Raw genomic sequence first — 25,781 nt, forward strand, 5'->3', positions numbered from 1 at the left:
TGTGCTCGACTGCCAGGGAGTCAAAAACCGATCCTGGCTTGTGGCCCAGCGACCCCCTCCCCCTTCCGGTCGCCTATTCCCCATACTCCTCCTCCTGGCTGTTCACGCCAGGGGCCTGGGACTCGGGATCCTTGGAGGTGCCCCGGGTGGTGGTGGGGTCTCCACCAAGGATGGCATGCAACTCTTTGTAAGAGCAGCAGGTCTGTGGATCTGCACCCGATCGACTGTTGGCCTCCCTGGCCTTCTAGGACACCTGCTGCAGCTCCTTGGCTCACCCAGCACTGCTGTGGGCCCCTGTCGTAGCCCTTCTCCTGCATCCCCCACACAGTCCGCTTGCAGGTGTCCAGGTTTCTACAGCTGGTTCGGAGCTGGGCCTGCACAGCCTCTCCTCCTCACAGGCCCCTCAGATCCAGTATCTCCTGCCACTCCAGGCCGGAGCACGTCTGGAGCCCGGAGCCGGCCGGGCAGTTGCACACACCAATGGAGAGCAGCAAGGCGTGCTCGCCGAGCCGGACAACCAGGAAAAGGCATTTCAAAACTTGGCAGCAGTTTGAAGAGGGAAGGGAGGTCTACTGGCCGCGGGTAGCTGGAGAACTGTTAGGGCCAACATAGGCAAGGCAGTGTCTACATGCGTGCTGCTTCGGCCCCCAGGCATGGCCCTGGCTCAGCGCTGCTCGGGGGCACAAAGGGCGGGAGGCAAACCGAAGTGCAGCCACAAGCACGGTGACTTGGCTACGGCGGCCTGGCTTTGGCATGTAGCCCAGGCCCAAGAGGAAGGCGATTTCCTCCCACCTCTGCCCCGATTCTCCAGCTCAGGGAAAGGTGTCAGGCGGCTGTCTGAAGACCTCTGGCGAGACCCGGGGCTCCCCTGAGGGACTGACAGAGCCAGATCCAGAGCGGGTTGGCTGGGCAGCGCCCTGCCGCTGGTCAGGCTGAACTCTAAGGCCCTGCCATGCCCTGTGCCAGGTGACTAACAAACCCTCCCCGGTTTGGAAGAGGCTGCCTGGGGTCACTGCAGACACTGGCCAAGGTGCTGTGATGCCTGGCCAAGGCAGCGAGTCTCTGCCAGGGTCTGTCTCCATTGGACTGAAACAGGAGGCTGGAGCCCAGAGGCATGGGCTACCCTGAAGGAGGAGGGGATCCCTGGGGGGACTGGCACACTGAAGGGGTGATTCCAAGGGACAGTTTAATAGCAGAGGCACAGAAGAGATCCTGTGGATCCGTGACAGCACAGCAGTACAAAGCACAGCGGGAAACTGAGGCATGCGTTGGCAACATACAAATCTTACCAAGCTTCACACTCATCACAGCATGCACCTGTCATCCCTGCTATGCTCAGATTGTAGCTCTGTGGGGCAGGGCTGTCTCTTGGCTCTGTGTCTGTACAGCGCCTGGCACAGTGGGGCCCTGACCAGGGCCACTGGTGCTATGGCCACAACCGGAGTCCAGAACATTGGTAAATGCTGGGGCTGGCCGGCTCCGGGCACTGGGAGGCCTTGGCAGCACAGAGGGCAAGGCCCTGCCTAAGACACGAGATGCCCATGCCGTGCCCAGCAAGGGCCATGCTGGCCCCTGCCAGAGCCATTTCTGGTGCCTAGAGCTGAACGCAGCAGTCTTAGTGAGGGGCACAGCCCGTGGTGCTGACTGGCACGGCCACAGCCGGATTTCCAGAGTCACACGGGGGTGCGGCTGCCCACCCAGTTTGCATGCGCCATTCCTGGGAGCATGCACACAGCTCAGGTACCAGCCAGAGACTGGGCCGGGCTGTCGGTCACACAGCTCCCTGCCTGGTACATGCCCCAGCCACAGGCACGTGCCTAGCTCCACGGATACCAGTGGCCCAGCCCCGCAGTGTGTCTTAGCCCCAAGCGGCTTCTTCCGCCTGCCAGCACCATGCCCCCGGGCCCAGGAGCCAGGCTAGGCCGAGCCCCCAGGCTCCTGGCACTGCACAGAAAGACCAGCTTTGGCTCTGAGGCCCTGGGGAGCACCCTGCAGGGGCAGAAGGGGCCAGTTTGTCTGAGCAGATCCACAGGGACCCAGCGCAGTCCCTGCAATCCCATTGGGTGCCACAGCACTGACTGGGTGAGGAAGGGGTGGTTTTTATTCCAGAGGAAATACCCCCCCAAAGCAGAAGAGAAGGGCTTGGCCCATCTGTCCTGACAGCTGGGGCAGGCGCAGGGGATGGCGCTGCGCAGGCTGGAGACCCCACGGCCCAGGGTCTCTCTGCACCCAGGAGGCAACCAACAGCCTGGGGCTGGCGACGGCGATGGCTGGAGCCTGCGCTGACCCAGGCCATAGTGGAAGACAAGTCCATGGGCGGTCACACCGGGCGTTCGCAGTGCCGCTGGGGGGAGTCGGCACCAACGTGGGCTCTGCCCAAGGGGCCCAGGGCAGCGTCTCCTGGCCTGGGAGCCCGCGGTCTGTTACCGGTGCCTCTTGCGGATGCTGACGAGCTCCTGGTGAATGGTGCTGAAGCTGGGCCGTTTCCGGGGATCATACTCCCAGCACCGCTGCATCAGCCTGTACACGTCCTCGGGACACTGCTCGGGGGGGTCCAGCCGCACCCCTGGGGAGAGACGCAGCTGGCTCAGGGCACAGGGCAGCCTGCCCCCAGGGCTCTAGAGAGCCGGAAATACCCTCAGCCCCTGGCGGCTGCTCACCGGAGGGGATCCCCTGGGCAGCATGGCTCCCGCCACGCTTCTGCCACTGGCATGATGGTGCCCCGGGGCGGCGGCAGCCCAGGCAGCTCCTGCTCATGGGGAGATGGGGGCCTGGCCGGGGCACAGCCTGCTCACCTTGCTCAATGGCTTCGCGCGTCTGGGTGTTGCTCAAGTTGGAATAGGGGATGGCGCCCAGGCTGAAGGCTTCCCACAGCAAGATCCCGAAGCTCCAGACGTCGCTCTCGGAGGAGTAGCGGCCTGGGGAGAGGGGGCCTTCAGGCAAGGGGCAGGGAGCATGGCTACCTCCAGCCCCTCCCCAGATGCTCCAGCCCCCTTGGGGCTCCTAGGCAGGCAGTAACCGTGCTGCAGCCTGGGCAGCCCCGACTCCCTGCAGAGACACGACTCTGGGTCCAACTGGGACACAGCATCTGACCCCCCCTTCCCATGGCCTCCTGCTGCCCCAGCCAGAGGGATCCAGCCGAGGGGCCGCCGAGCGACCGGCCACCCGGGGTAAATAACCGCATGCAAAGGGCTGAGCAGGGCTGTGGTGTGCCCGGCGCCCGCTCCCCCGTATGGGGCCTGAGGGAAGCATGAGGAGCCATGTGGTCTAGGGGACTCGTAGCCAGGACTCCTGGGTTCTTTCTTGCTGTGTGCAAGTGCCTTCCCCTGGTGCCTTGCGTGGTGCTAGGAGGCCCCGGCGGCCTGCAGAGGGCACCAGCTCAGCGTGACCAGACTGGGAGCTGCAGCAAGCAACGCCGTACCATAATTCAGTGCCTCTGGCGCTGTCCATTTCACAGGAATCTGCTTCATGCCTCCTGTGGAGGCGTAGATCCCGTCCTCCTCCTCCCGCGACATCCCAAAGTCACTGATCTTCAGCGCGTTCTTCTCCGTCACCAGGCAGTTACGAGCTGCGAGGTCCCTGCGGGAGAGGAGCAGCTGAGCGCCAGGCCCTGAAGCCCGCCAGGCTACTGGCTACAGAGACTCTGCAAGCCCCAGCCGTGACCCGCTCCTCACCCCATGGCAGGCGGGCCCCAGCAGGCCAAGGGCACGAACGGCTTGGAAAAAGTCGACCCACCTGAGGACCCCTGCCCAGCCCATCTCCCGGGGGCACTAGGGCCTGCTGGTTACCACCGGGCAGAGAAGTCAGGACTCTGGGCTCTAGTCGCAGCTCCAGCTCTCTGGGAGACCCCGTCCCGGGGCCCCAGTCCCCATCAGTCACATGGGACAAGGACGCTCCCTTCCATGGGGAGCCCTGGGGAAGGAGGGCTGCAGAAACATAGTGACCCCAGGCAGGGACGCCGCCAGGTCTCCAGGGGCAGGGCAGGGCAGGGCACTAACCCAGCGGGCATCTCACAGGAGCCTTCCCAGCTCTCAGGACAGGTACTTGCTGGCAGACCATGGGCTGGTATCACTCGCAGCGCCCAGCACACTCAGGGGCCCCGATCGCAGCCGATGTCCAGGCAGTGACTGGGATGCTTGGGGCCCTGATCTCAGCGGGAGTGTGACGTTCTGAGTGTGATATAATATCTCATTGAATGGTGACAGGGCCAGAAAGAGTTAAATTAACTCACAGACTGACCTGACCCATGGCCGAACTTTAGAGACTGGTTAGGAAGATCTGTAAATGAATAGAGCTTTGAAATGCAGCCGGCATTGTTAGAGATAGAAGGGGAGGTGTTTGCTCAGGTCTTGTGATGTAAGCAAACAAGTCTTGTCTATTGCTACAGCTTTGATTCAAAGATCAAAAAAGGAATATTAACATTTAGGAAGACACTTGAGTGAAATAGTATTATTGTCTATATGTCTCTTTGAAGGTTGTGGTAACCTGTATCTGAACTGTTCAATGGATAAATAATCCTGTGCTAATTAGAAGAAGGAAAGTTGAGCCTATTGTTTTCTCAGGCCAAAAGGCTGCTGGAAATGTATAAAAACCTTGGGACACGATCCTGCTTCATCTCAGATCTGCTTTGGGTTTCAAGAGGGGAAAACCTTAAGCCACAAGGATTGAGATCCCCAGTCACTGACTGGAGCCACCCTGAATATGGACATTGGATTATAACCTATGGACTGTTACTAAAAGGACTTTTGGCAACTACAGGCTCACCTCTGCTATGTATCTGACCCTCAAGAATTGAATTCAAGTCTGTCTGTCTATTGATCTTTTAACCAGCACTCTCTCTCTTTTCTTTTTTAATAAATTTTAGTTTAGTTAATAAGGATTGGCTATAGCGTGTATTTTGGGTCAGATCTAAGTTATAATTGAACCTGGGTGTGTGGCTGACCCTTTGGGGTTGGAAGAACCTTTTCTTTTATATGATGAGATACGATTTTCAGTAATCATCGTCATATCTGACATGTGTGTCTGGATGGAGGCCTGAAGCTGGACTTCTGGTAACCAGTGAGGTACTATAGAAGCTGTTTTGTGCTGGTTTGGTAAATCTAAGTATTGGAATAACACCAGCGTTTGGGGTTTGTCTGCCCCGTTTTGTTTGCAGTTCACCCTAATTGAGTGACCTCAGCTGGCTCCTACGGGCAGCACCGTCACAGGGGGTCTGGGCAGCGCCTGGGGCACTTGGGGGCCCTGATCTCGGCTGGGGCCTGGGCAGCGCCTGGGATGCCTGGGGCCCCGAGTGTGGCCAGGCTCTCTGCATGCCGCAGCAATGCACATAACTGTGGCTGTCTGTGGGGACCAAGGCGTTGCCGAGCGAGCCTTGGCGGCCAGTCTCACCTGTGAATGCAGTGCTTGCTCTCCAGGTACTCCATCCCAGCAGCAGCATTCGCCGTCATCTTGAGCAGCTCCTTCGCCTTCAGCTGCTGCCCCTCACTGCGCAGGAAGGTCAGGAAGTCCCCCCCTGTGGGGGCAGGGTAGTGCTGACCTCAGGGAGTTAGGGGCAGGCTGCAGGACCCAGGCTCCTGCCAGCAACCCTTGGGGGGGAGTGCGGCTGGGGCACGGGATTGGGGGAGAGTCAGGGTCCAGGGTGCGGGAAGCAGGGCTCACCGGGAGTGAACTGGAGGGAGGAGGGGATGGGGGCCAGGGCCAGGCCAACAGCAGGCCAGGCTGCGTGTGGGGGGCAGGACTCACCCTGCACCAGCTCCATGATGATGTAGATGGGCTGCTTCTGGGTGCAGACGCCAATGAGCTTGACGATGTTGGGGTGGCTGTACTGCTTCAGGATCCTGGGGGCAGAGACGCACCAGTCACCCCCCGGCCGTCACCCCCAGGCGTCACCCCCCATCGTCACCCCCTGGCCGTCACCACCAGGCGTCACCCCCCGGCCGTCACCCCCTGGCCGTCACCCCCGGCCGTCACCCCCTGGCGGTCACCCCCCGGCCATCACCCCCCGGCCGTCACAGCCAGTCGCAACAGCCAGCAAGGGCGCTTCTCGTTCAGTACATTTCAACAGCACGGATGGCACCTAGCCACCGGCCGTCGCCCTGGGCTTGGGGACCCACTGGCAGGGCTGGGTTTGTTTGGGATCCTCTGTCCCCGTCGGGTCTGGGGGGTCCCCTGGTCCATGCTGGGTTTGTTTGGGATCCCCTGTCCCCATCGGGTCTGGGGGGGTCCCTGGTCCATGCTGTGTTTGGAGTCCCAACAAGCTCCAGAAGATTTTGATCCAGAAAAACTGTTTTAATTGAAATTTAAGCAAGCCCAGAATCCCCAAAGCCCCTCCCCACTCCAGCTTGCAAATGGCCCCTCAGGGCAGAGTGTGGCACTGGGGGGTAGAGGCCCATGGTGCTGGGGGGCAGAGCGTGGCGCTGGGGGGCAGAGACCTGCAGCACTGGGGGGCAGAGCATGGCGCTGGGGGGCAGAGTGTGGCGCTGGGGAGCAGAGTGTGGCGCTCGGGGAAAGAGACCCACGGCGCTGGGGGGAAGAGCGCAGCGCTGGGGGGCAGAGTGTGGAGCTGTGGGGAAGAGCGCGGTGCTAGGTGACAGAGGTCTGCGGCGCTGGGGAACAGAGCGCAGTGCTGCGGGGGGAAGAGCGCGGCACTGGGGGACAGAGCGTGGAGCTGGGGGGCAGAGACCCGCAGTGCTGGGGGGCAGAGCGCGGCACTGGGGGACAGAGCATGGAGCTGGGGGGCAGAGACCCGCGGTGTTGGGGGCCAGAGACTTGCGGCACTGGGGGGCAGAGCGCGGAGCTGGGGGGCAGAGCGCGGTGCTGGGGATCTGTACAGACCTGGCTTCCTGCAGGAATTTGGCCTTGAGCTCCGGCGGGAGGGTTTCGCGGCAGGACTTCACAGCCACCGGGGTGTTGTCGGCGAGCAGGCGGCCGCTGAACACCTCCCCAAAGTTACCCTGGGAGACAAAGCAAATGCACCAGCTGCTCCTGCCCCCAGTTGATCCCGGCGTCCAGCTCCCTCAGCCTCGTGCCAGGCAGGGCGTTTACATGGGCCGGGGCCGTTCTGCCTCTGGCATGGCCGGACGCCTGCGTCTCTGATTCAGGTTCCATCGACCCCGCCGCCCTGGGGACGACTGGAGAGCTGGCACCAGAGGCCTCAGAGTAACGGCACCAGCCGGGGACCAAGGGACCCGTTTCTAACCACCAGAGCGGCTTCCTCATCGCCTGGGTCCTTACGTCAGGCGTGCCGCCAAGGAGGCGATGCCCCGAGTGACGGGCGGGACGAGGGCTCCTGGCCTGGGGCAGCGCCAGGGTAACACACAGGGGGAGCAGGGCAGTATGGGGCCTGGCAGAGCTGCCAGAGAGCCCAGGCCCAGCTGGACCCCCAGACGCCCCTAGCCTCAGACAGAGCCTGGCACAGACAGCAGCTCCCCTGGGTGCTGACAGGTCCTGCTGCGCTCTGGCAGCAACGAGGGAAATTAGAAATCCTGCCATTGGTTACTTTTTATTGAATTGAAACTAATCTGCATACTAACCCTGCCTGCACACCCCCCTCCCTCCATATGAGCCTGGCCTGCTGCGCGCTTCCTCAGAGCAGTGCCCCAGCAATGGCCGGGCCCATGCCTACCCTGGGGGCACTCACCCGCCCGATGCGCTCGCCCAGCAGCACGTCCTCGTGGTTCAGCACCCATTTGTCCTAGGGAAGGAAGGCGGGAGTCAAAGAGCAGGAAACAGTCCATCCCCAGCATTCCCCGCCCCGCTCTTACCCCTAGGGGAGCCCTTCACCCGCGACACCCAGCCCCCGGGTGAGCCCAGCAACTCACAGTGACGCCCAGCCCCCAGGGGAGCCCTTCGCCCCCACAACGCCTAGCCCCTGGGGGAGCCCTTTGCCCCCACAACGCCCAGCCCCCAGGGGAACCCTTCCCCCCCGACGCCCAACCCTCGGGGGAGCCCTTCCCCCCGCGACGCCCAGCCCCCGGGGGAGCCCTTTCCCGCCGACACCCAGCCCCCAGGGGAGCCCTTCCCCCCCGACGCCCAGCCCCCGGGGGAGCCCTTTGCCTGCGATGCCCATGTGACGTTGCACTCTATATGATTTTCTGAAAATATGCTAATGAGTGTGAATATAATGTAATATAATGCTGCATGCAAAAGGTCTCTTGTAAGGTATCCTTACAAAGCTTATAATCTACTGAGTGTGGTCATCCTATTTGTATAAATGTACCACTCTTGTATCTAAAACTAGAAATATGAAATATAACTCTGAGGGCCTATTGTAATTATGCAAAGTGTGGGCATTAATGGTGATTTGGAACTTTGATGGCTCCCATTAACCAGGACAATTGACTGTGGATGGCTCTGTGTGCAGGCCTCCCTGTGAGTCAGGCTGGGAGGAATGAGGGTTTGGGGTCTTACAGTGACATGTGATCATGTCACCTGAACTGGAATCCATCTTTAACCTGGTGTCTTTCCATTGAGAAGGAGGGGGTGGGAACCCAGAGGGACAAAGGATTCCCGCCTTGTGCAAAAGCTATATAAGTGGGTGGAACAGAACAAAGGTGATTGGCCATCATGAAAAATCCCCTAGCTACCACCTGAGCTGGAACAAGGGCTGTATCAGGGGAAAGGATTGTGCCCAGACTAGGAAGGCGTCCAGTCTGTGAAAGAAACTTATTGAAACATCTCTGAGGGTGAGATTTTATCTGTATTCAGTTGTATTACTTTATTAGACTTAGATTTACATGTTTTATTTTATTTTACTTGGTAATTCACTTTGTTCTGTCTGTCACTACTTGGAACCACTTAAATCCTACTTTCTGTATTTAATAAAATCACTTTTTACTTAGTAATTAACCCAGAATATGTATTAATACCGGGGGGGAGGGGCAAACAGCAGTGCATATCTCTCTATCAGTGTTATAGAGGGCGAACAATTTATGAGTTTACCCTGCATAAGCTTTATACAGGGTAAAACGGATTTATTTGGGTTTAGACCCCATTGGGAGTTGGGCATCGGAGTGTTGGGCCAGGTCTACACTACCGCGGTAGTTCGACAGCTGGCAATCGAACTTCCGGGTTCGATTTATCGCGTCTGGTCTGGACGCGATAAATCGATCCCGGAAGCGCTCGCCGTCGACTGCGGTACTCCAGCTCGGCGAGAGGAGTACCGCGGAGTCGACGGGGAGCCTGCCTGCCGCGTGTGGACCGCGTCTGAACCGCGGTAAGTTCGAACTAAGGTATGTCGACTTCAGCTACGTTATTCACGTAGCTGAAGTTGCGTACCTTAGTTCGAATTTGGGGGTTAGTGTAGACCAGGCCTTAGAGACAGGAACACTTCTGTGAGCTGCTTTCAGTGAAGCCTGCAGCTTTGGGGCACGTGGTTCAGACCCTGGGTCTGTGTTGGAACAGACGGGCGTGTCTGGCTCAGCAAGACAGGGTGCTGAGTCCTGAGCTGGCAGGGAAAGCAGGGGCAGACGTAGTCTTGGCACATCAGTTGGCAGTTCCCAAGGGGGTTTTTGTGATCGAACCCGTCACAGCCCAGCCCCCGGGGGAGCCCTGCCCCCCGTGATACCCAGCCCCCAGGGAGCCCTTCCCCCTGCAACGCCCAGCCCCCGGGGAGCTGTGCAGTGGGGCCAGTGTGGTACCTTGGGGATGGGCTTGGCCAGGATGATTCCGCTCTTCTTGGTGATGGGCTGCTGGGTGTGCAGGAAATGGTCGATGAGCAGTGGGATGGTGCGGAAGCCCTCGCCCTCCAGCCGGAACATGTCCTGGGAGAGGTGGAGGCGCTGGGATCTCACGCTGCCCCTGCCCTGCCCTCCCAGCCCTGCTCACACCCCCCCACCCCATCCTGTATACACCCCTAGCCTCCCCCCATACACCCCCCCACCCCCACGCACACCCCCTATCCCCCCCATTCCAGGCACAACCCCAGCTTGCAGGGCAGCACCAGTGCCCGCCGGGGGCCTGGCCTTGGGAGCCGTGGGACTGTCTCTCTGGCTGCTGGTGCCGGGGATACCCAGCCCGGGGGGCGCGTTTGTGAGTGGCTGGGAAGAGGGCCCAACGGGGCACAGGGAGTGGCAGGAAACCCTCCCCCCCCCCGCCTTGCTTCACAGGTCCTCCAGCACCCCCCCCGCCCATGGGCACGCCCCCAGGAGCCCTGCCCAGGCTCTACCCAGCAGGCCAGGGAGGTATGTCCTGGCTGGGCGGGCAGGGCTGCTGCAGGATGGTCCCGGAGCTGCCCGCAGAGCCGTCTGCGCTGCCCAGGTCAGCGCCCTCCCCGTGCCCGTCCCCACTCACGTCGCAGGCCTGGATGATGAAGTGCCGGGGCTGCCCGTCCCACAGCACGCTCAGCACGTGCTCCTGCTTCCCCTGGCTCTCCCGCACCAGGAAGTCCCCGCTGTGGAGCAGCAGCTCCTGCACCCCCGCCCGGGGGATGGCGCCGTGGTACCAGGCCTGCTGGCACAGGGGCTTCTGCACTTCGGGGAGGAGCGGCAGGGGGGGCGGCACCTGGGAGACAGAGACGGGGTAAGCGGGCTGGGCAGGGGACCCCGTCAGCACCCACAGGGGGCTGCCCAGAGCGTGCAACAGGAACATCCGGGCCCCCTTCTCCACACAGACTGCGGGGCTCAGGTGAGGAGGGGAGGTGGCATGGGGGAGGAGAGGGCAGAGAGGAAATGGGGAGGGGCAGGAGAGGGGTGAGGCGGGGGTAGGGCAGTGGGGTGGGGAGGGGAGGGAGAAGGTAGTGGAGTGGTGGAGGGAAGGGGAGAGGTAAGGTGGGGGCAGGGCAGTGGGGCAGGGGAGGGGAGGGGGTGGGGAACGGGAGGCAGTGGTGTGGGGGAAGGGAGGGGAGGGGAGTGGGAGGGAGAGGGGAGGCAGTGGCGCAGGGGAGGGGAGGGGAGGGGAGGGGAGCAGAGGGGGTGCAGGGGCACTCACCGAGTACTTGGGGCGGAAGATACCCGAGATGTGATTCCGGAGGGTCTCCAGCGCGCTGGCTCCTGGGCGCTCCTGCTCCTGCTCCTGCTCCTGCCAGGGGGCAGAGAGGGGCTGAGCCGTGTGGCTAGGAGCATCTCATAACCGGGTGCAGGAATGGCCTGGGCTCAGCACTGCGTGGGCTGGACTGTGGCCAGGTGCCCGGGGGCTGCCCCTGGGGCTGGGCCTGGGGGGCTGCCCCTGGCAGGGCGTCCGCACCACACAGCAGCACCCACATTTCCTCACCCACTAGGGCCAGGCTGGCCCTGGTGCCCGAGTGTCTCGACTGTCCCCAAGGCACAGGTCAGAGTGCGAGGGGTGGGGCAGGGCAGGGCATGGGAGGGTGCTGGGGTGCAGGGTGGGGAGCTGGAAGGTGGAGTAGGGCAGGGCACTGGAGGTGGCACAGAGCAGGGTGCTGGAGGGGGCACTGGAGTGGGACAGGGCGGGGCTGGGGGTGGCGCAGAGCAGGGCGCTGGGGGTGGCAGGGTGCTGGGGGGTGGAGTGGGACAGGGCGGGGCGCTGGCAGGGCCGGCTCCAGGGTTTTGGCCGCCCCAAGCAGCCAAACAAAACAAAACAAAACACAAAAAACCCCAAAAAAGCCGCGATCGCGATCTGCGGCAGCAATTCGGCAGAAGGGCCTTCGCTCCAAGCAGGAGTGAGGGACCGCCCGCCGAATTGCCGCCGAACAGCTGGACGTGCCGCCCCTCTCCGAAGTGGCCGCCCCAAGCACCTGCTTGGTAAGCTGGTGCCTGGCGCTGGCCCTGGGGGCCCGGCGCAGCGGGGGACGCTGTGACAGAGCAGGGAGTGGGCGGATTTGACCTGGGAATGTTGCAGGGAAGTTACATTGGAGATGGGGGACTTCACTTGAAGGAAGGTACCTGAGCTGTAACCTGAGCCAGGAGGGGGTTGGGAGAAGTGACACCTTCTGCCCCTGAGACTGAACAAAGGAGAGGAGGAGCAGGGGGGAGCGAGCTGCTGGAGGAGGTTTTGTTTTCAGTTTTGGGCTGGGTGGTGCAACGCAGGGAACCCCAAGCTGGGGTCTAACCCCCCCAGAAGGACTTGATTGAGGGGTCCTGGTTGTACCTGCACGCTCTGCTTGGGACTGTGTTCCTGTCGTCTAATAAACCTTCTGTGTTACTGGCTGGCTGAGAGTCCCGGGGAATCGCAGGAAGAGGGGTGCAGGGCCCTGACTCCCCCCCACTCCGTGACAGACGCACTCACCGTGGAGGAGAGGGAGTGCCTGTCGTCCTGCAGGGGCAGGGCTGGAGAGGGGTCACTGGAGCCCAGCTGGTCCAGCTTGTGGCGCAGCATGTCCCGCTGGGCCTGCAGCTTGGTCTGGGCGCACAGGGAGACCTGGAACTGCAGCTGCGCCTCCTGCAGAGCCTGGCGCTTCCCCAGCAGGTGCACCCTGTGCCAGACAGCAACAGCCGCGGCTCACAGCGGGCAGCCCTGCCCGGAGCTCCCTGCCCCACCCGGAGCTCCCCGCCCGGAGCTCCCTGCCCCACCCGGAGCTCCCCGCCCGGAGCTCCCTGCCCTGGCCGGAGCTCCCCACCCGCCCCGCCCTGCCCGGAGCTCCCTGCCCGCCCCGCCCCACCCCACCCGGAGCTCCCTGCCCTGGCCGGAGCTCTCTGCCCACCCCAAAGCTCCCCGCCCGCCCGCCCTGCCCGGAGCTCCCCGCCCCACCCGGAGCACCCTGCCCACCCTGACCCAAAGCTCCCTGCCCTGCCCGGAGCTCCCCGCCCGCCCCGCCTGCCCCACCCAAAGCTCCCCACCCGCCCCGCCCCACCCGGAGCTCCCGCCCACCCTGACCCAAAGCTCCCCACCCGCCCTGCCCAGAGCTCCCTGCCTACCCGCCCCGCCCCACCCGGAGCTCCCCGCCCGCCCCGCCTAGAGCTCCCTGCCCTACCCAGAGCTCCCCACCCACCCTGACCCAAAGCTCCCCGGCCCACCCAGAGATCCCTGCGCTGCCCAGAACTCCCTGCCCAGCGCGCCCCACCCAGAGCTCGCCGCCCGCCCCGCCTGCCCCAGCCAGAGATCCCCGCCCAGAGCGCCCCGCCTCACGCCCGCTCCGACCCAAAGCTCCCCGCCCGTCCTGCCCCACCTGGAGCGCCCCGCCCGCCCCGCCCAGAGATCCCTGCCTGCCCCGCCCGGCTGCCTTGGGCATGGGTATCCCTGAGCAAATGGGCATGGACTGGCATTCCCAGCCCCCACCCCACTTCCATGTCGTGGGGGGCAGAATCCCCATCACTGCTGCCTCTGGCTGGGGGAAGGGAATACCCTGATGAACCCCACTGGGCGACAGCAGGCACAGATCCCCAGTCACACTGCACCCCTCCCCCCATCACACTGCACCCCTTCCCCTCCCTGCTCACACTGCTCCCCCCCAGATGTCTCATGGTCCTGCTCCCCGGGGTCTCACCACAACCCCTCAATCCCGGGGTCCCACCACCCCTTGTCTCACTACCCCCACCCAGGTCATATCCCGCACCTCCCCACTTCTGGGGCCCCCATCTCACCGCTCCGGGGGCCCCCATCTCACTGCTTCCTGCCCCCCATCTCACCGTACCCGGGGCCCCCCATCTCACCGGTCCCTGCCCCCCCGTCTCACTGCTCCCTGCCCCCCCATCTCACTGCTCCCGGGGTCCCCCATCTCACTGCTCCCTGCCCCCCTCGTCTCACCGCTCCCGGGGCCCCACGCTCCGCTCCTCGCCCAGGAGCTCGGCCTGCAGGTCCTGGACGCGCTGCCCCTTGCTGCTCATGGTCTCCATGGCAGTGGCTAGTTCTTCCTCCACGGCCGTCAGGCTGCAAGAGACAGCACCAGCTAGCCCAGGGGTCCCCTGCCGGGCCTGACCCCCCCCCCCCCCGGGGGTTCGGGAGCCAGCCAGTGGCTGCCCAGGGCCCAGTGCTGCAGCCCTTCCAGGGCCCCTCACGTCCCAGTGCCCGCCCGTGCCCGGTACACACGTGTGCTGCACGCTCTCTATCGTTAGCTCATTCAGCTGCAGCTCGCCGGCCTCCAGGTTCTCGCTCTCCTCCAGCAGGCTCTCGTCGAAGGTCACCCTGGGTGGGATCTCGCTCACACACCTAGGGGGACAGTGCTCTGAGCACGCCTGCAAGCAGCCTCCGGCCCTGACTGCGCACACAGGCCTGGGGCAGGAACAGGGAATCCATGCTGCCTTTCTGTGCCCTGCCCTGCCAGCGTCCACCCCAGGAGGGCAGGGCTCTGACAAAGGGGGAATTGTCTGGCCTGTTTATGAATCCTGTGTGTGCCAGTTTCCCCCACACTTGGCAGTGCTGCCCAGTGGGGCAAATGTGCTATGTTTGCTCTTGGGGGCAGCACAGGCCATGAGGGGAGGGGGAGGCTGTCTGGGCCGGGGCTGGGACCTGCTGAAAGCGACCCCGCGGCAGTGCAGAATCCCAGAGAGACCAGGACCTAGCAAACCATCCCAGCAGGAGGAGGTCCCCCCGAGAACAGGGGCCTGAGCTGGGACAGGCAGGGCACAGAGTGGGCTCTGGGGAAGTGACTGCTCTCCCCTGGCACTAAGGAGCCCAGGAGCACCAGAGCCCGATGGGGGGTTGCTGCAGCCTGGCTGGGGCATTGCGCTGGGGTGGCCAGAACGGATGGTGCTTTAACCTTGGCTTCCCTGTGCTGTCCTGAGGCCTTCCAGCACACCAGGAGCCCTGCCACTCCTGGCTGGATGAATCAGAGAATCACAGAATCATTGGGTTGGACGGGACCCCAGGAGGTATCTAGTCCAACCCCCTGCTCAAAGCAGGACCAATCCCAACTAAATCATCCCAGCCAGGGCTTTGTCAAGCCTGACCTTAAAAACCTCTAAGGAAGGAGATTCCACCACCTCCCTAGGGAACCCATTCCAGTGCTTCACCACCCTCCTAGTGAAATAGTGTTTCCTAATATCCAACCTAAACCTCCCCCACTGCAACTTGAGACCATTGCTCCTTGTTCTGTCATCTGCCACCATTGAGAACAGTCTAGATCCATCCTCTTTGGAACCCCCCCTCAGGTAGTTGAAAGCAGCTATCAAATCCCCCCTCATTCTTCTCTTCTGCAGACTAAACAATCCCAGTTCCCTCAGCCTCTCCTCATAAGTCATGTGCTCCAGACCCCTAATCATTTTTGTTGCCCTCCGCTGGACTCTCTCCAATTTTTCCACATCCTTCTTGTAGTGTGGGGCCCAGAACTGGACACAGTACTCCAGATGAGGCCTCACCAATGTCGAATAGAGGGGAATGATCACGTTCCTCGATCTGCTGGCAATGCCCCTACTTATACAGCCCAAAATGCCGTTAGCCTTCTTGGCAACAAGAGCACACTGTCGACTCATATTCAGCTTCTCGTCCACTGTGACCCCTAGGTCCTTTTCTGCAGAACTGCTGCCTAGCCACTCGGTCCCTAGTCTGTAGCTGTGCCTGAGATTGCCTCGATCCCTGCCAAGCGCCCCAGACTCTGCTCCACAGGACTCGCGGGGGGAAGCAGGCGGCTGGAGCCCAGGTTGCAGGGAGGCTGTGGGCCCCACCAGAAGGCAGAGCGGGGCCCTTGGGAGCAGTTCCCCCAGGCGGCTGTTCAGAAGCGGGGCGTAGCTCCGAGCCTGTGGGTGCGGGGGGGGGCGCAGGAGCTGTACCTCTGCTGCTGGAGAAAGCTGTCATATTCTGTGGCGGGGTCAATCGCCCGGATGGCGTGGGTGATCTCCTGGTGCATGGAGCCCATCTCCTCCTGAACCACGCTGCTGATCTCGGCGTACTCCTGCAGGATCTCCTTCCTGTGGGGCACAGGCACCAGAGCTCGGACCCCAGCCAGGCCTGCCACAGACACCGCCGGGAGCCCTCTCCCCTGGTGGCCTGTGCCTATTGGGAGGGTGAGCCCCATGGGGCACCTGCACACGAAGCCCTGAACCCGACTCCCCGAGTCTCACCCCGTCGGCCCCAGAAACACGCCTGATCCTCCCACGACTGGGAATGCAGCTGCAGTGGGAGCTCGCGGACTGAGCGTGCTCATGTGCACTTGGCAGCTGCGGTGCTCTCTGTGCCCTCCACTCTGCCTGCACCCCTCTGGGCCCTGCCCGCCCCCTCCGCCCTGCACCGGGCACCCCTCTGGGCCCCTCAGCTTCACAGGTTCTCATGCAGCCCCAGGCCTGGAGAACCCCCAAGGCAAGCGTCCTCAATGGGTCACCTCTCCCCGCCCGGCAGGACAGCTAGCAAGGCCGAGCAGCTGAGCATGTCCCCATTGTCCCCTACAGCATGGCCTGTCGCTGCTGGCCACCCTCACCAGGCCTGAGCCAGCTTCAGCTGGGACCACGTCTCTGGTGACTGAGACCCCCGTCCCCCTACCCCCATCACCTCAGAAATTCCCTTCACCTGCAACCCTCCCGCCATCGCCCGGGGGCCCCACCCCCACAAGTGCCCCTCACCTGTGCCCCTCCCCCCATCGCTCGGGGGCCCCCACAAGCCCCCCTAACCTGTGCCCCTCCTGCCACTACCTGGGGGTTTGACTAAACGCAGCAGTGTGCCCCCCTTGCTGCCCGCCCCCCACAGTGGCCAGCCCATGGGGCACTTCGCCCCTTGCATGGGGCTTTGAGCGACCTCGCCCCCAGGCACTGTGGCAGGGTCATGATGGCTGGGCTGGGCGCCCCGACCTGCAGGGCCTTCAGCAAGTCCCCCCGAGGCCCAGATGCCTTGCGCTCAGCTCTCGGGGCCCCAGCCCCTCCCACCAAGCCCCTGGGCCAAGGCAGATTTGAAAGGCATCTCAGTGACTGAGGGGCCCCTAGGGAATGGGGTGGGGGGTTGGAGTGGGGGTTTGAGTTGGGGGGAGTGTGGGAGTGGCAGGGGTGTGAGCGGTGGGGGCTGGGCATGCCAGCGGTGGCAGCAGGGGCTGGGTATGCTGGCGGCGGGGGATGGGGATGGTGGGGACGGGGGCTGGGGATGCCGGCGGCGGGGGCTGGGGATGCCGGCGGCGGGGGCTGGGGATGCCGGTGGCGGGGGCTGGGGATGCCGGTGGGGTGGGGGATGCCGGCGGCGGGGGCTAGGGATGCCGGCGGCGGGGACTGGGGATGCCGGTGGGGGGGGATGCCGGCGGCGGGGGGGGATGCCGGCGGCGGGGTCTGGGGATGCCGGCGGCGGGGTCTGGGGATGCCGGCGGCGGGGGGGATGCCGGCGGCGGGGTCTGGGGATGCCGGCGGCGGGGGCTGGGGTTGCCGGCGGCAGGGGCTGGGGTTGCCGGTGGGGTGGGGGATGCCGGCAGCGGGGTCTGGGGATGCCGGCGGCAGGGGCTGGGGATGCCGGTGGCGGGGGCTGGTGATGCCGGTGGGGTGGGGGATGCCGGCGGCGGGGGCTAGGGATGCCGGCGGCGGGGGCTAGGGATGCGGTCTGGGGATGCCGGCGGCGGGGGCTGGGGATGCCGGCGGCGGGGGGCAATGCCGGCGGCGGGGGCTGGGGATGCCGGCGGCGGGGGCTGGGGTTGCCGACGGCGGGGGCTGGGGTTGCCGACGGCGGGGGCTGGGGTTGCCGGTGGGGTGGGGGATGCCGGCGGCGGGGGCTGGGGATGCCGGCGGCGGGGGGGGGGATGCCGGCGGCGGGGGTGGGGGATGCTGGCGGCGGGGGCTGGGGATGCCGGCGGCTGGGGATGGTGGGGGCGGGGGCTGGTGATGCCGGTGGGGGGGGCTGGGGATGCCAGCGGCGGGGGCTGGGGATGCCAGTGGTGGGGTGGGGGGGGGGATGCCGGCAGCGGGGGCTGGGGATGCCGGCGGCGGGGTGGGGGATGCCGGCGGCGGGGGCTGGGGATGCCGGCGGCGGGGGCTGGGGATGCCGGCGGCGGGGGGGGGGATGCTGGCGGCGGGGGTGGGGGATGCTGGCGGGGGCTGGTGATGCCGGGGGGGGGGGATGCCGGCGGCGGGGGCTGGGGATGCCAGCGGCGGGGGCTGGGGATGCCGGTGGCGGGGGGGGGGGATGCCCGCAGCGGGGGCTGGGGATGCCGGCGGCGGGGGGGGAATGCCGGCGGCGGGAGCTGGGGATGCCGGCGGCGGGGGCTGGGGATGCCGGTGGCGGGGGGGGATGCCGGCGGCGGTGGCTGGGGATGCCGGTGGCGGGGGTGGGGGATGCCGGCGGCGGGGTCTGGTGATGCAGGTGGCGGGGTCTGGTGATGCAGTACGCTTATTAAGTTTGCGGATGATACCAAACTGGGAGGGATTGCAACTGCTTTGGAGGACAGGGTCATAATTGAAAATGATCTGGACAAATTGGAGAAATGGTCTGAGTTAAACAGGATGAAGTTTAACAAAGACAAATGCAAAGTGCTCCACTTAGGAAGAAAAAAATCAGTTTCACACATACAGAATGGGAAGAGACTGTCTAGGAAGGAGTACGGCAGAAAGGGATCTAGGGGTTATAGTGGACCACAAGCTAAATATGAGTCAACAGTGTGATGCTGTTGCAAAAAAAGCAAACATGATTCTGGGATGTATTAACAGGTGTGTTGTGAGCAAGACACGAGAAGTCATTCTTCCGCTCTACTCTGTTCTGGTTAGGCCTCAGCTGGAGTATTGTGTCCAGTTCTGGGCACCGCATTTCAAGAAAGATGTGGAGAAATTGGAAAGGGTCCAGAGAAGAGCAACAAGAATGATTAAAGGTCTTGAGAACATGACCTATGAAGGAAGGCTGAAAGAATTGGGTTTGTTTAGTTTGCAAAAGAGAAGACTGAGAGGGGACATGATAGCAGTTTTCAGGTATCTAAAAGGGTGTCATAAGGAGGAGGGAGAAAACTTGTTCACCTTAGCCTCTGAGGATAGAACAAGAAGCAATGGGCTTAAACTGCAGCAAGGGAGGTCTAGGTTGGACATTAGGAAAAAGTTCCTAACTGTCAGGGTGGTTAAACACTGGAATAAATTGCCTAGGGAGGTTGTGGAATCTCCATCTCTGGAGATATTTAAGAGTAGGTTAGATAAATGTCTATCAGGGATGGTCTAGACAGTATTTGGTCCTGCCATGCGGGCAGGGGACTGGACTCGATGACCTCTCGAGGTCCCTTCCAGTCCTAGAATCTATGAATCTATGAATCTATGAATGCAGGTGGGGGGGGGGATGCCGGCGGCGGGGTCTGGGGATGCCGGCGGTAGCAGCAGGGGCTGGGGATGGCGGCGGCGGGGTCTGGGGATGCCGGCGGCGGGGTCTGGGGATGCCGGTGGCGGGGTCTGGGGATGTTGGTGGCGGCGGGGGGATGCCGGCGGCGGGGGCTGGGGATGCCGGCGGTGGCAGCAGGGGCTGGGGATGCCGGCGGCGTGGTCTGTGGATGACGTCGGCGGGGGGGGGATGCCGGCGGCGGGGGCTGGGGATGCCGGCGGCGGGGGCTGGGGATGCCGGCGGCGGGGTCTGGGGATGACGGCGGCAGGGGGGGGGGATGCCGGCGGCGGGGGCTGGGGATGCCGGCGGCGGGGGGGGATGCCGGCGGCGGGGTCTGGTGATGCAGGTGGGGGGGGATGCTGGCGGCGGGGGCTGGGGATGCCGGCGGCGGGGGCGGGGGATGCCGGTGGCGGGGGGGGGGTGCCGGTGGCGGGGGCTGGGGATGCCGGCGGCGGGGGCTGGGGATGCTGGCGGCGGGGGCTGGGGATGCCGGCGGCGGGAGTGGGGGATGCCGGCGGCGGGGGCTGGGGGGGGATGCCGGCGGCGGGGTGCCCGTGCCGGGCACGGGGTTCTTACAGGACGAGCGCCATCTCCTGGTGCAGGCTGTGCAGGGAGCAGTGCAGGGTGGGCAGTGCCTGCTGGAAGTACAGCGTATGGTGCAGCTCGGCGGCCTTGATGGCCAGCACGTACTGGTTGTGCAGGGCGTAGAGCTTCCACAGGCTCCGCACGTACTTGTCCTTGGCCTTGTCCCGGTCCTTGTCTGGGGGGAGAGCGGCAGCTGGAGAAGTCCTGGGAGAGGCGCCCCAGCCCGATTCCCCACGGCCCCTACTGGCGGGAAGGGCGCGCTAGCGTAGCCAGTTGTCCTGTGTTTGACTGGAACTCCCAGTCGAAAAGGGACCCTGGCGGTCAGGCCGTTAAAAGTCCGGTCAGCGGCCCAGCAGGGGCCTGGGGCTAAGCCAGGTTCCCCGCCTGCTCTAGCTGCACGCGGCTCCTGGAAGCAGCCGCCAGGTCCCTGCGGTCCCTACGTGCTGGGGCAGTCAGGGCCTGGGAGGCTCTGCGCGCTGCCTCTGCATCGAGCGCCGGCTCCACAGCTCCCATTGGCTGGGAACTGCGACCAATGGGAGCTCCGGGGGGCGGTGCCTGCAGGTGCAAAGGCAGCGCGCACCGTGCAGAACCACCTGGCCGCCCATGTGCCTAGAGGCACCCCAACCCCCCGCATCCCAACCCCCGGGCCCAGCCTGGAGTCCTCTTCCACACCCCAAACCCCTCATCCTCGACCCCACCCCCAGCCGGAGCCTTCACCCCCCCCGCACCCCAACCCCCTGCCCCAGCCCAGTGAAAACGAGTGAGGGTGTTGGAGAGCGTGGGACGGGGGGGGGATGGAGCAAGTGGGGTGGGGCCTCGGAGAAGGGGCAGGGCAGGGCAGGGCAGCGGTGTTCGGTTTTGTGTGATTAGAAAGTTGGGAACTCTAGGGAGCGCAGCCCGGGGGACTGGCCAGCGGGGTCACGGACCCGCACAGCAGGGTGATTGGGAAGGTGTGAGGAAGTGGGATTTTCCCTTGTTATGTTGAATGTGAGTCTTACTGTTTTGCATGAATGCCGTGTGTGCCTCAGTTTCCCTGTGTATCGCACCAGTGTCCAGGTGGTGGGAATAAGCGTGCGACCTTTGTGGGGGTCACGGATGCTGCCTGCACGGATGCTGTGGCCGCCCCTTCGTAACCTGAGACCCAGGAGGGGGATGCGACCAGGTGACTCTGGCCCGGGAAGCGAGACAAAGGCCGGAGGAGGAGCAACCGGCAGGGCAGGGACCAGGCAGCTGGAAGCGTCAGGCAGCTGGCTTGGGGCGCAGGGGACTCTCCTCCCCCCAAGATGGACTTGGTTGAAAGTCACTGATTTCTGTGCTAATAAGTTCTGCCTTACGCCGTGTTCCTGTTGACTAATAAACCTTCCATTTTACACTGGCTGAGAGTCTCGTCTGACAGCGGAGTTGGGGTGCAGGACCCTCTGGCTTCCCCAGGACCCCGCCCGGGAGGACTCGCTATGGGAAGCGCATGGTGGGGCAGGGGAGGCTGAATGCTCCGGGGTCAGACCCAGGAAGGTCGAAGCTGTGGAAGCTTCTTGCCTGGAGACAGTCTGCTCTGAGAAAGGAGGCGCCCCCAGAATCCTGCCTGGCTGCGTAGGGAGCAGTTCCAGAGCGTCGCCCGGGGACTCCGTGACAGAAGGGCCTTGCTGGCAGCCGGAGCCAGGGGGTGGCAGAGCCGCAGGGAGCTTGGGGGTCAGGCCTGGCCTCAGGCAGAGCAGCCCCATTGCTGGCGTCCCGAGCATGCTCGGTGCCCCCCTCAGTGTCACTCACCCTGCTCAGGCTGGGAGCAGCGTGGGGCAGGGGTGGGGCTGGGCACCCACCTTTGCTGGCCTCCTGGAACTTGCGCTTGGCCTGAGCACTGTCCCGGGCCAGGCTCCGGTACTGCGACTTCAGCTTCTCCAGCTCCTGCTGGCTCGTCTGTGAATGACACAAACACTCGGTGTGAGGGGCGTAACCTCCTGTGCCCCACAGCAGGGGCTGGGCAGAGCCCCAAGGGAGGTGCCTGTGGGGCAGGACAGAGACCAGAGGGGTGACTGGGTTGTTGGGCAGAGGCCAGGGCAATGAGGGGGATGGGCAGAGCCGGGGGAGGCCGTGGGGGGCGCAGGCAGAGCCCAGGGGAGATAGTGGGGGGCGAACAGAGCCATGGTGGGGGTGGGCAGAGCTGGGAAGAGGCTATGGGGGGGCAGGCAGAGCCGGGGGGATGGGCAGAGCCGTGGGAGGCCGTGGGGGGCGCAGGCAGAGCCCAGGAGAGGCCGTGGGGGGGGGCAGAGCCCGGGGGAGGCCGTGGGGGGGCAGAGCTCAGGGGAGGCTGTGGGGGGGCAGGCAGAGCCACGGGGGAGGCAGGCAGAGCTGCGGGGAGGCCATGGGGGGGCGGGCAGAGCAGGGGGAGGCTGTGGGGGGGCAGGCAGAGCCCAGGAGAGGCCGTGGGGGGGGGGGCAGAGCCATGGGGGAGCGGGCAGAGCCCGGGGGAGGCCGTGGGGGGGCAGAGCTCAGGGGAGGCTGTGGGGGGGCAGGCAGAGCCACGGGGGAGGCAGGCAGAGCTGGGGGAGGCCATGGGGGGGCAGGCAGAGCCCAGGAGAGGCCGTGGGGGGGGGCAGAGCCCGGGGGAGGCCGTGGGGGCGGGCAGAGCTCAGGGGAGGCTGTGGGGGGGCAGGCAGAGCCGGGGGGATGGGCAGAGCTGGGGGAGGCCGTGGGGGGGGCAGGCAGAGCCCAGGGGAGGCTGTGGGGGGGGCAGGCAGAGCCACGGGGGAGGCAGGCAGAGCTGCGGGGAGGCCATGGAGGGGGGGTGGGCAGAGCCCGGGGGAGGCCGTGGGGGGGCAGCAGAACTGGCAGAGAGTGGCCGGAGCCAGAGGCAGCGCTTGGCTCCTGGCAGTATATCCCACGCCTGGCTCAGCGGGCAGCCTGGGAATGAGGGTGCCAGGCTGCAGTTGCCCCAGGGAAGAAGGGCGTCTCCCAGGCGAGGAAACACCCGACCCCATGGCAGAGACGGCCTCACACCTGCCATTGCACACTGCCCACAGCTCTGTGGGGCTGGCCGGGCGTCCTGGAGCAGCCCCAGGGGTTAGGGGGTCGCTGGGGGCCCTGCTGGTGGGGCACGGGGCCCGTCCTACCCTGACGTAGTCCTGGTTCAGCTGCTGCCACTGCTCGCTGTAGGCCTTGCGGAGCTGCTGCTTGTCGCGGATCAGCAGGGTCAGCTTGTTCAGGGGCCCGGCGGCCAGGTCCTCCGCATGGCGCCGCAGGATCTGGCTCAGCCCCTCCGTCTGGCTCGCTAGCACCCACCAGGACTGCAGGAGAGGGGAGAGCTCAGGGGGGCCGGCAGCATGGGGGAGCTTGCGGGGCTGGGAGCACAGGGGGAGCTTGGGGGGGCTGGAAACACGCAGAAGCTCAGGGGGCCTGGAAGCACAGGGGGGCTGGAAGAAAAAGAGGGAGCTATGCGGGACTGAGAGTGTGGGGGAGGCTGTAGCGTGGAGGCAGAGGAGCTCGTTCGGCAGAATATGGGGGAGCCCAGGGGAGGGCAATGGGGGAGCCCGAGCAGACTGTGGGGGCCCAGCTGGGATTTGGGGGTGACTGAGATCTCTGGGGTGGCAGGTACATACTGGGTCACCCCAGTGTCCGATGAGGTCTCTACTGAACGCCTGGCTCCCGCTGGCTGCTCTCCTTGCGAAATTGCAGTGCGGCTATGTGACGAACTGGGACTGTTCTTAATGTGGCCTTTGAATGCTGAGTGGGGAGGTTGGCTGGGACGGTCTGCATGGGGGATGGGAGACTGGCCGAGGGAGGATACCTGAGCATGTAAAGTGAGAACCCAGGAGTGGGCTGGGGCCAGGTGACACCTTTGCCTGGGAAGCTGGACAAAGGGGGGGGGGGGCTGGGTGAGAGACGCTGGAGGGAGTTGGAGTTGGTCAGGAGCTGGCTGTTGTAATAGAGGGGAGCCCAGATGGGACTCTGACCCCCCTGGGAGCCCAAGCTGGACCTAACTGGGGGGGTCTTGTTGTCTGTACCTGCAAGACCTGTCTTGGACTCTGTTCCTGTCGTCTAAATAAACCTTCTGCTTTACTGGCTGGCTGAGAGTCCTGGTGAATCGCAGGAAGCCGGGGGTGCAGGGCCTCGTGTCCCCCCACACTCCGTGACAGGCTACCACGGCAGGAGCTCCAGAGCTCTCCTGATAGTGATGTGCCCTGGGCCTGTGTCTGTCTGTCTGTCTGTCTGTGTACATGTGTCCTGGGCCCTTCAGGGGCCACGGGGGCGTCCATTTAGTCTGAGCACAGGGCTAATCAAGTGAGCGTAAAGTCTCTGGTCCGCCCCAGCCGGGAAACCCAAGCGGCAGGGGCTAGCTGGGTGGCAAGTGCAGCCAATGCAGCTTTGGATGCTGGCTGTAGAGACAGACAACGCCTGGATCCTTCCACCGAGGACGCAGGCGGACAGCGGCTTGCCCAAGAGCAGACGCTCACAGCCCAGCCTGGCTGTCGCGCGATGGAAGGGTCTTGGGGCAGCGGCTTCGCTGATGCCATGACGTGGGTTGATTAGCGAAGTCTGGGCTCTAGATGTGAGTTCAGCTTTGACACAGAGCCCTTTGTTCCCACTATTTCTGCTTGTTCTCCTTCGAGTCTGTGAAATCGCCCACAGCCCTGGGTACCGGCGGGAAGCGTCACAGCGGTGCTGCAGGTACCCGCTGCGCTGCGCCCAAGGGCACACTTAGGGATGGCTCCAGGCCACCCCACACTCAGCAGCACCTCTGCAGGCCCAGCCTGGCCCGGCTCAGAGTAAAGCCCAGGGGGGCTTTCACCTGCCTTTGCACCTCCTGAGTCTGGCCCACAGCATCAGCTAGAGCCCCTCAGAGCTGCAGCCAGTGCCTTCCCCCCAGGGCCCGGGGCAGCCAGAACCGAGCACAGGGAGGGGCCCAGGGTCCTGCGATGGCCCCACAGAACTCAGGGCCCTGGGGGTGCTGGCTGATGGGAATGGGCCTTCTGAACCCTTCCGCAGCTGGGGCCCCTCTCTGCTGACACCCGCCCCAGGAACAGGGAGGCACAAAGGGGTTTCTGTTGCACCCACACATGCCCTCTTCTCAGGGTCTCTGGAGCCAGCACGAACCACAGCCCGCAGCGTGCCAGCTCCCCCGGCCCCTTGGCCTCCTCCAGCTCGGCTCGCCAGGCCGTGCCCGCAGCGTCCCCCAGCCCCTTTGCCTCCTCCAGCTCGGCTCGCCAGGCCATGCCCGCAGCGTCCCCCGGCCCCTTTGCCTCCTCCAGCTCGGCTCGCCAGGCCGTGCCCGCAGCGTGCCAGTGACCCGGACTGCACAGCGCACTGCCGCATGCACAGGGACCCGAGCTGGGAGCAGGTGCAGATGGGCTGCCGTTCTCCAGGGGACCCATTCGGCTGGAGACGGGGCTGGCCCCAGCCCCTCTCATGTCTAACTGAGGCTGCAACACCTGGCGTTCTGCTGCCCAGGGGTGAGGGGCCGGATGGCTGCAGGGTCTGGGCATACAGACCTGACCCAGCCTGGGGCAGGCTTCCTACCTCGCTGATCTGGCTTTTGTAGTCTCCTGGCAGGGGCTGCCGGAAGCCCTCCTGCTTCTCCAGCTGGCAGAACGTGTTGTGCAGCAGGGCCGCGTACTCCCGGTCGCTCTTGGCTCGCTGCACCATCCACTTCTTCATCAGCTCCAGGAGGCGCAGCTCAGAGTCCTGCAGCTGCAGCAGGGCGCTGTGCGCCTGGGGGCCGCACAGCTCCGTCCCGAAGCCCATGGCGCTGGCCGCCGAGAGCCGGCTCCTCCCCCCCAGACCGCAGGCGGGGGCGATGCTGTTGGAGGCCATGAGTAGAACAGTCACCAGAGAACGCCCCTTCCCCTGGCACTGTGTGAACCATACGCCAGGCCACTGCCCTGCGCCCCGTCCCCACGCCCGCTGCAGCTTCCCCTGGCGCGCTGTGAACCGTACGCCAGGCCCCCGAGCCACTGCCCTGCGCCCCGTCCCCACGCCCGCTGCAGCTTCCCCTGGCGCGCTGTGAACCGTACGCCAGGCCCCCGAGCCACTGCCCTGCGCCCCGTCCCCACGCCCGCTGCAGCTTCCCCTGGCACGCTGTGAACCGTACGCCAGGCCCCCGAGCCACTGCC

The 25,781-nt window shown here is 64.6% G+C and overlaps 1 protein-coding gene across 5 annotated transcripts; it reads right to left on the reverse strand.

Moving 5' to 3' along the window:
- Positions 1–2,423: 2,423 nt before the first annotated feature.
- FES (FES proto-oncogene, tyrosine kinase) lies at positions 2,424–25,413 on the reverse strand. Of its 5 annotated transcripts, none has more exons than XM_065411866.1 (18): positions 25,189–25,413; positions 22,785–22,958; positions 21,495–21,591; positions 19,669–19,852; positions 15,603–15,740; positions 13,924–14,043; positions 13,642–13,764; positions 12,184–12,370; positions 10,927–11,001; positions 10,291–10,500; positions 9,639–9,761; positions 7,640–7,693; positions 6,835–6,953; positions 5,743–5,837; positions 5,389–5,512; positions 3,422–3,579; positions 2,796–2,918; positions 2,424–2,566 (listed from the first exon to the last, which is right to left on the reverse strand). In XM_065411866.1, exons 1-18 carry the CDS (start codon positions 25,411–25,413, stop codon positions 2,424–2,426), a joined length of 2,472 nt encoding a protein of 823 aa, XP_065267938.1. The 5 variants fall into 5 exon arrangements, with proteins under 5 accessions (XP_065267938.1, XP_065267937.1, XP_065267936.1 ...); XM_065411865.1 differs by having other exon boundaries at positions 10,927–11,004; XM_065411864.1 differs by having other exon boundaries at positions 10,927–11,010.
- Between the last annotated feature and the right edge of the window lie 368 nt (positions 25,414–25,781).

The sequence above is a fragment of the Emys orbicularis genome, chromosome 10, assembly GCF_028017835.1.
Source record: "Emys orbicularis isolate rEmyOrb1 chromosome 10, rEmyOrb1.hap1, whole genome shotgun sequence".
In the NCBI taxonomy this organism is placed as follows: domain Eukaryota; kingdom Metazoa; phylum Chordata; order Testudines; family Emydidae; genus Emys; species Emys orbicularis.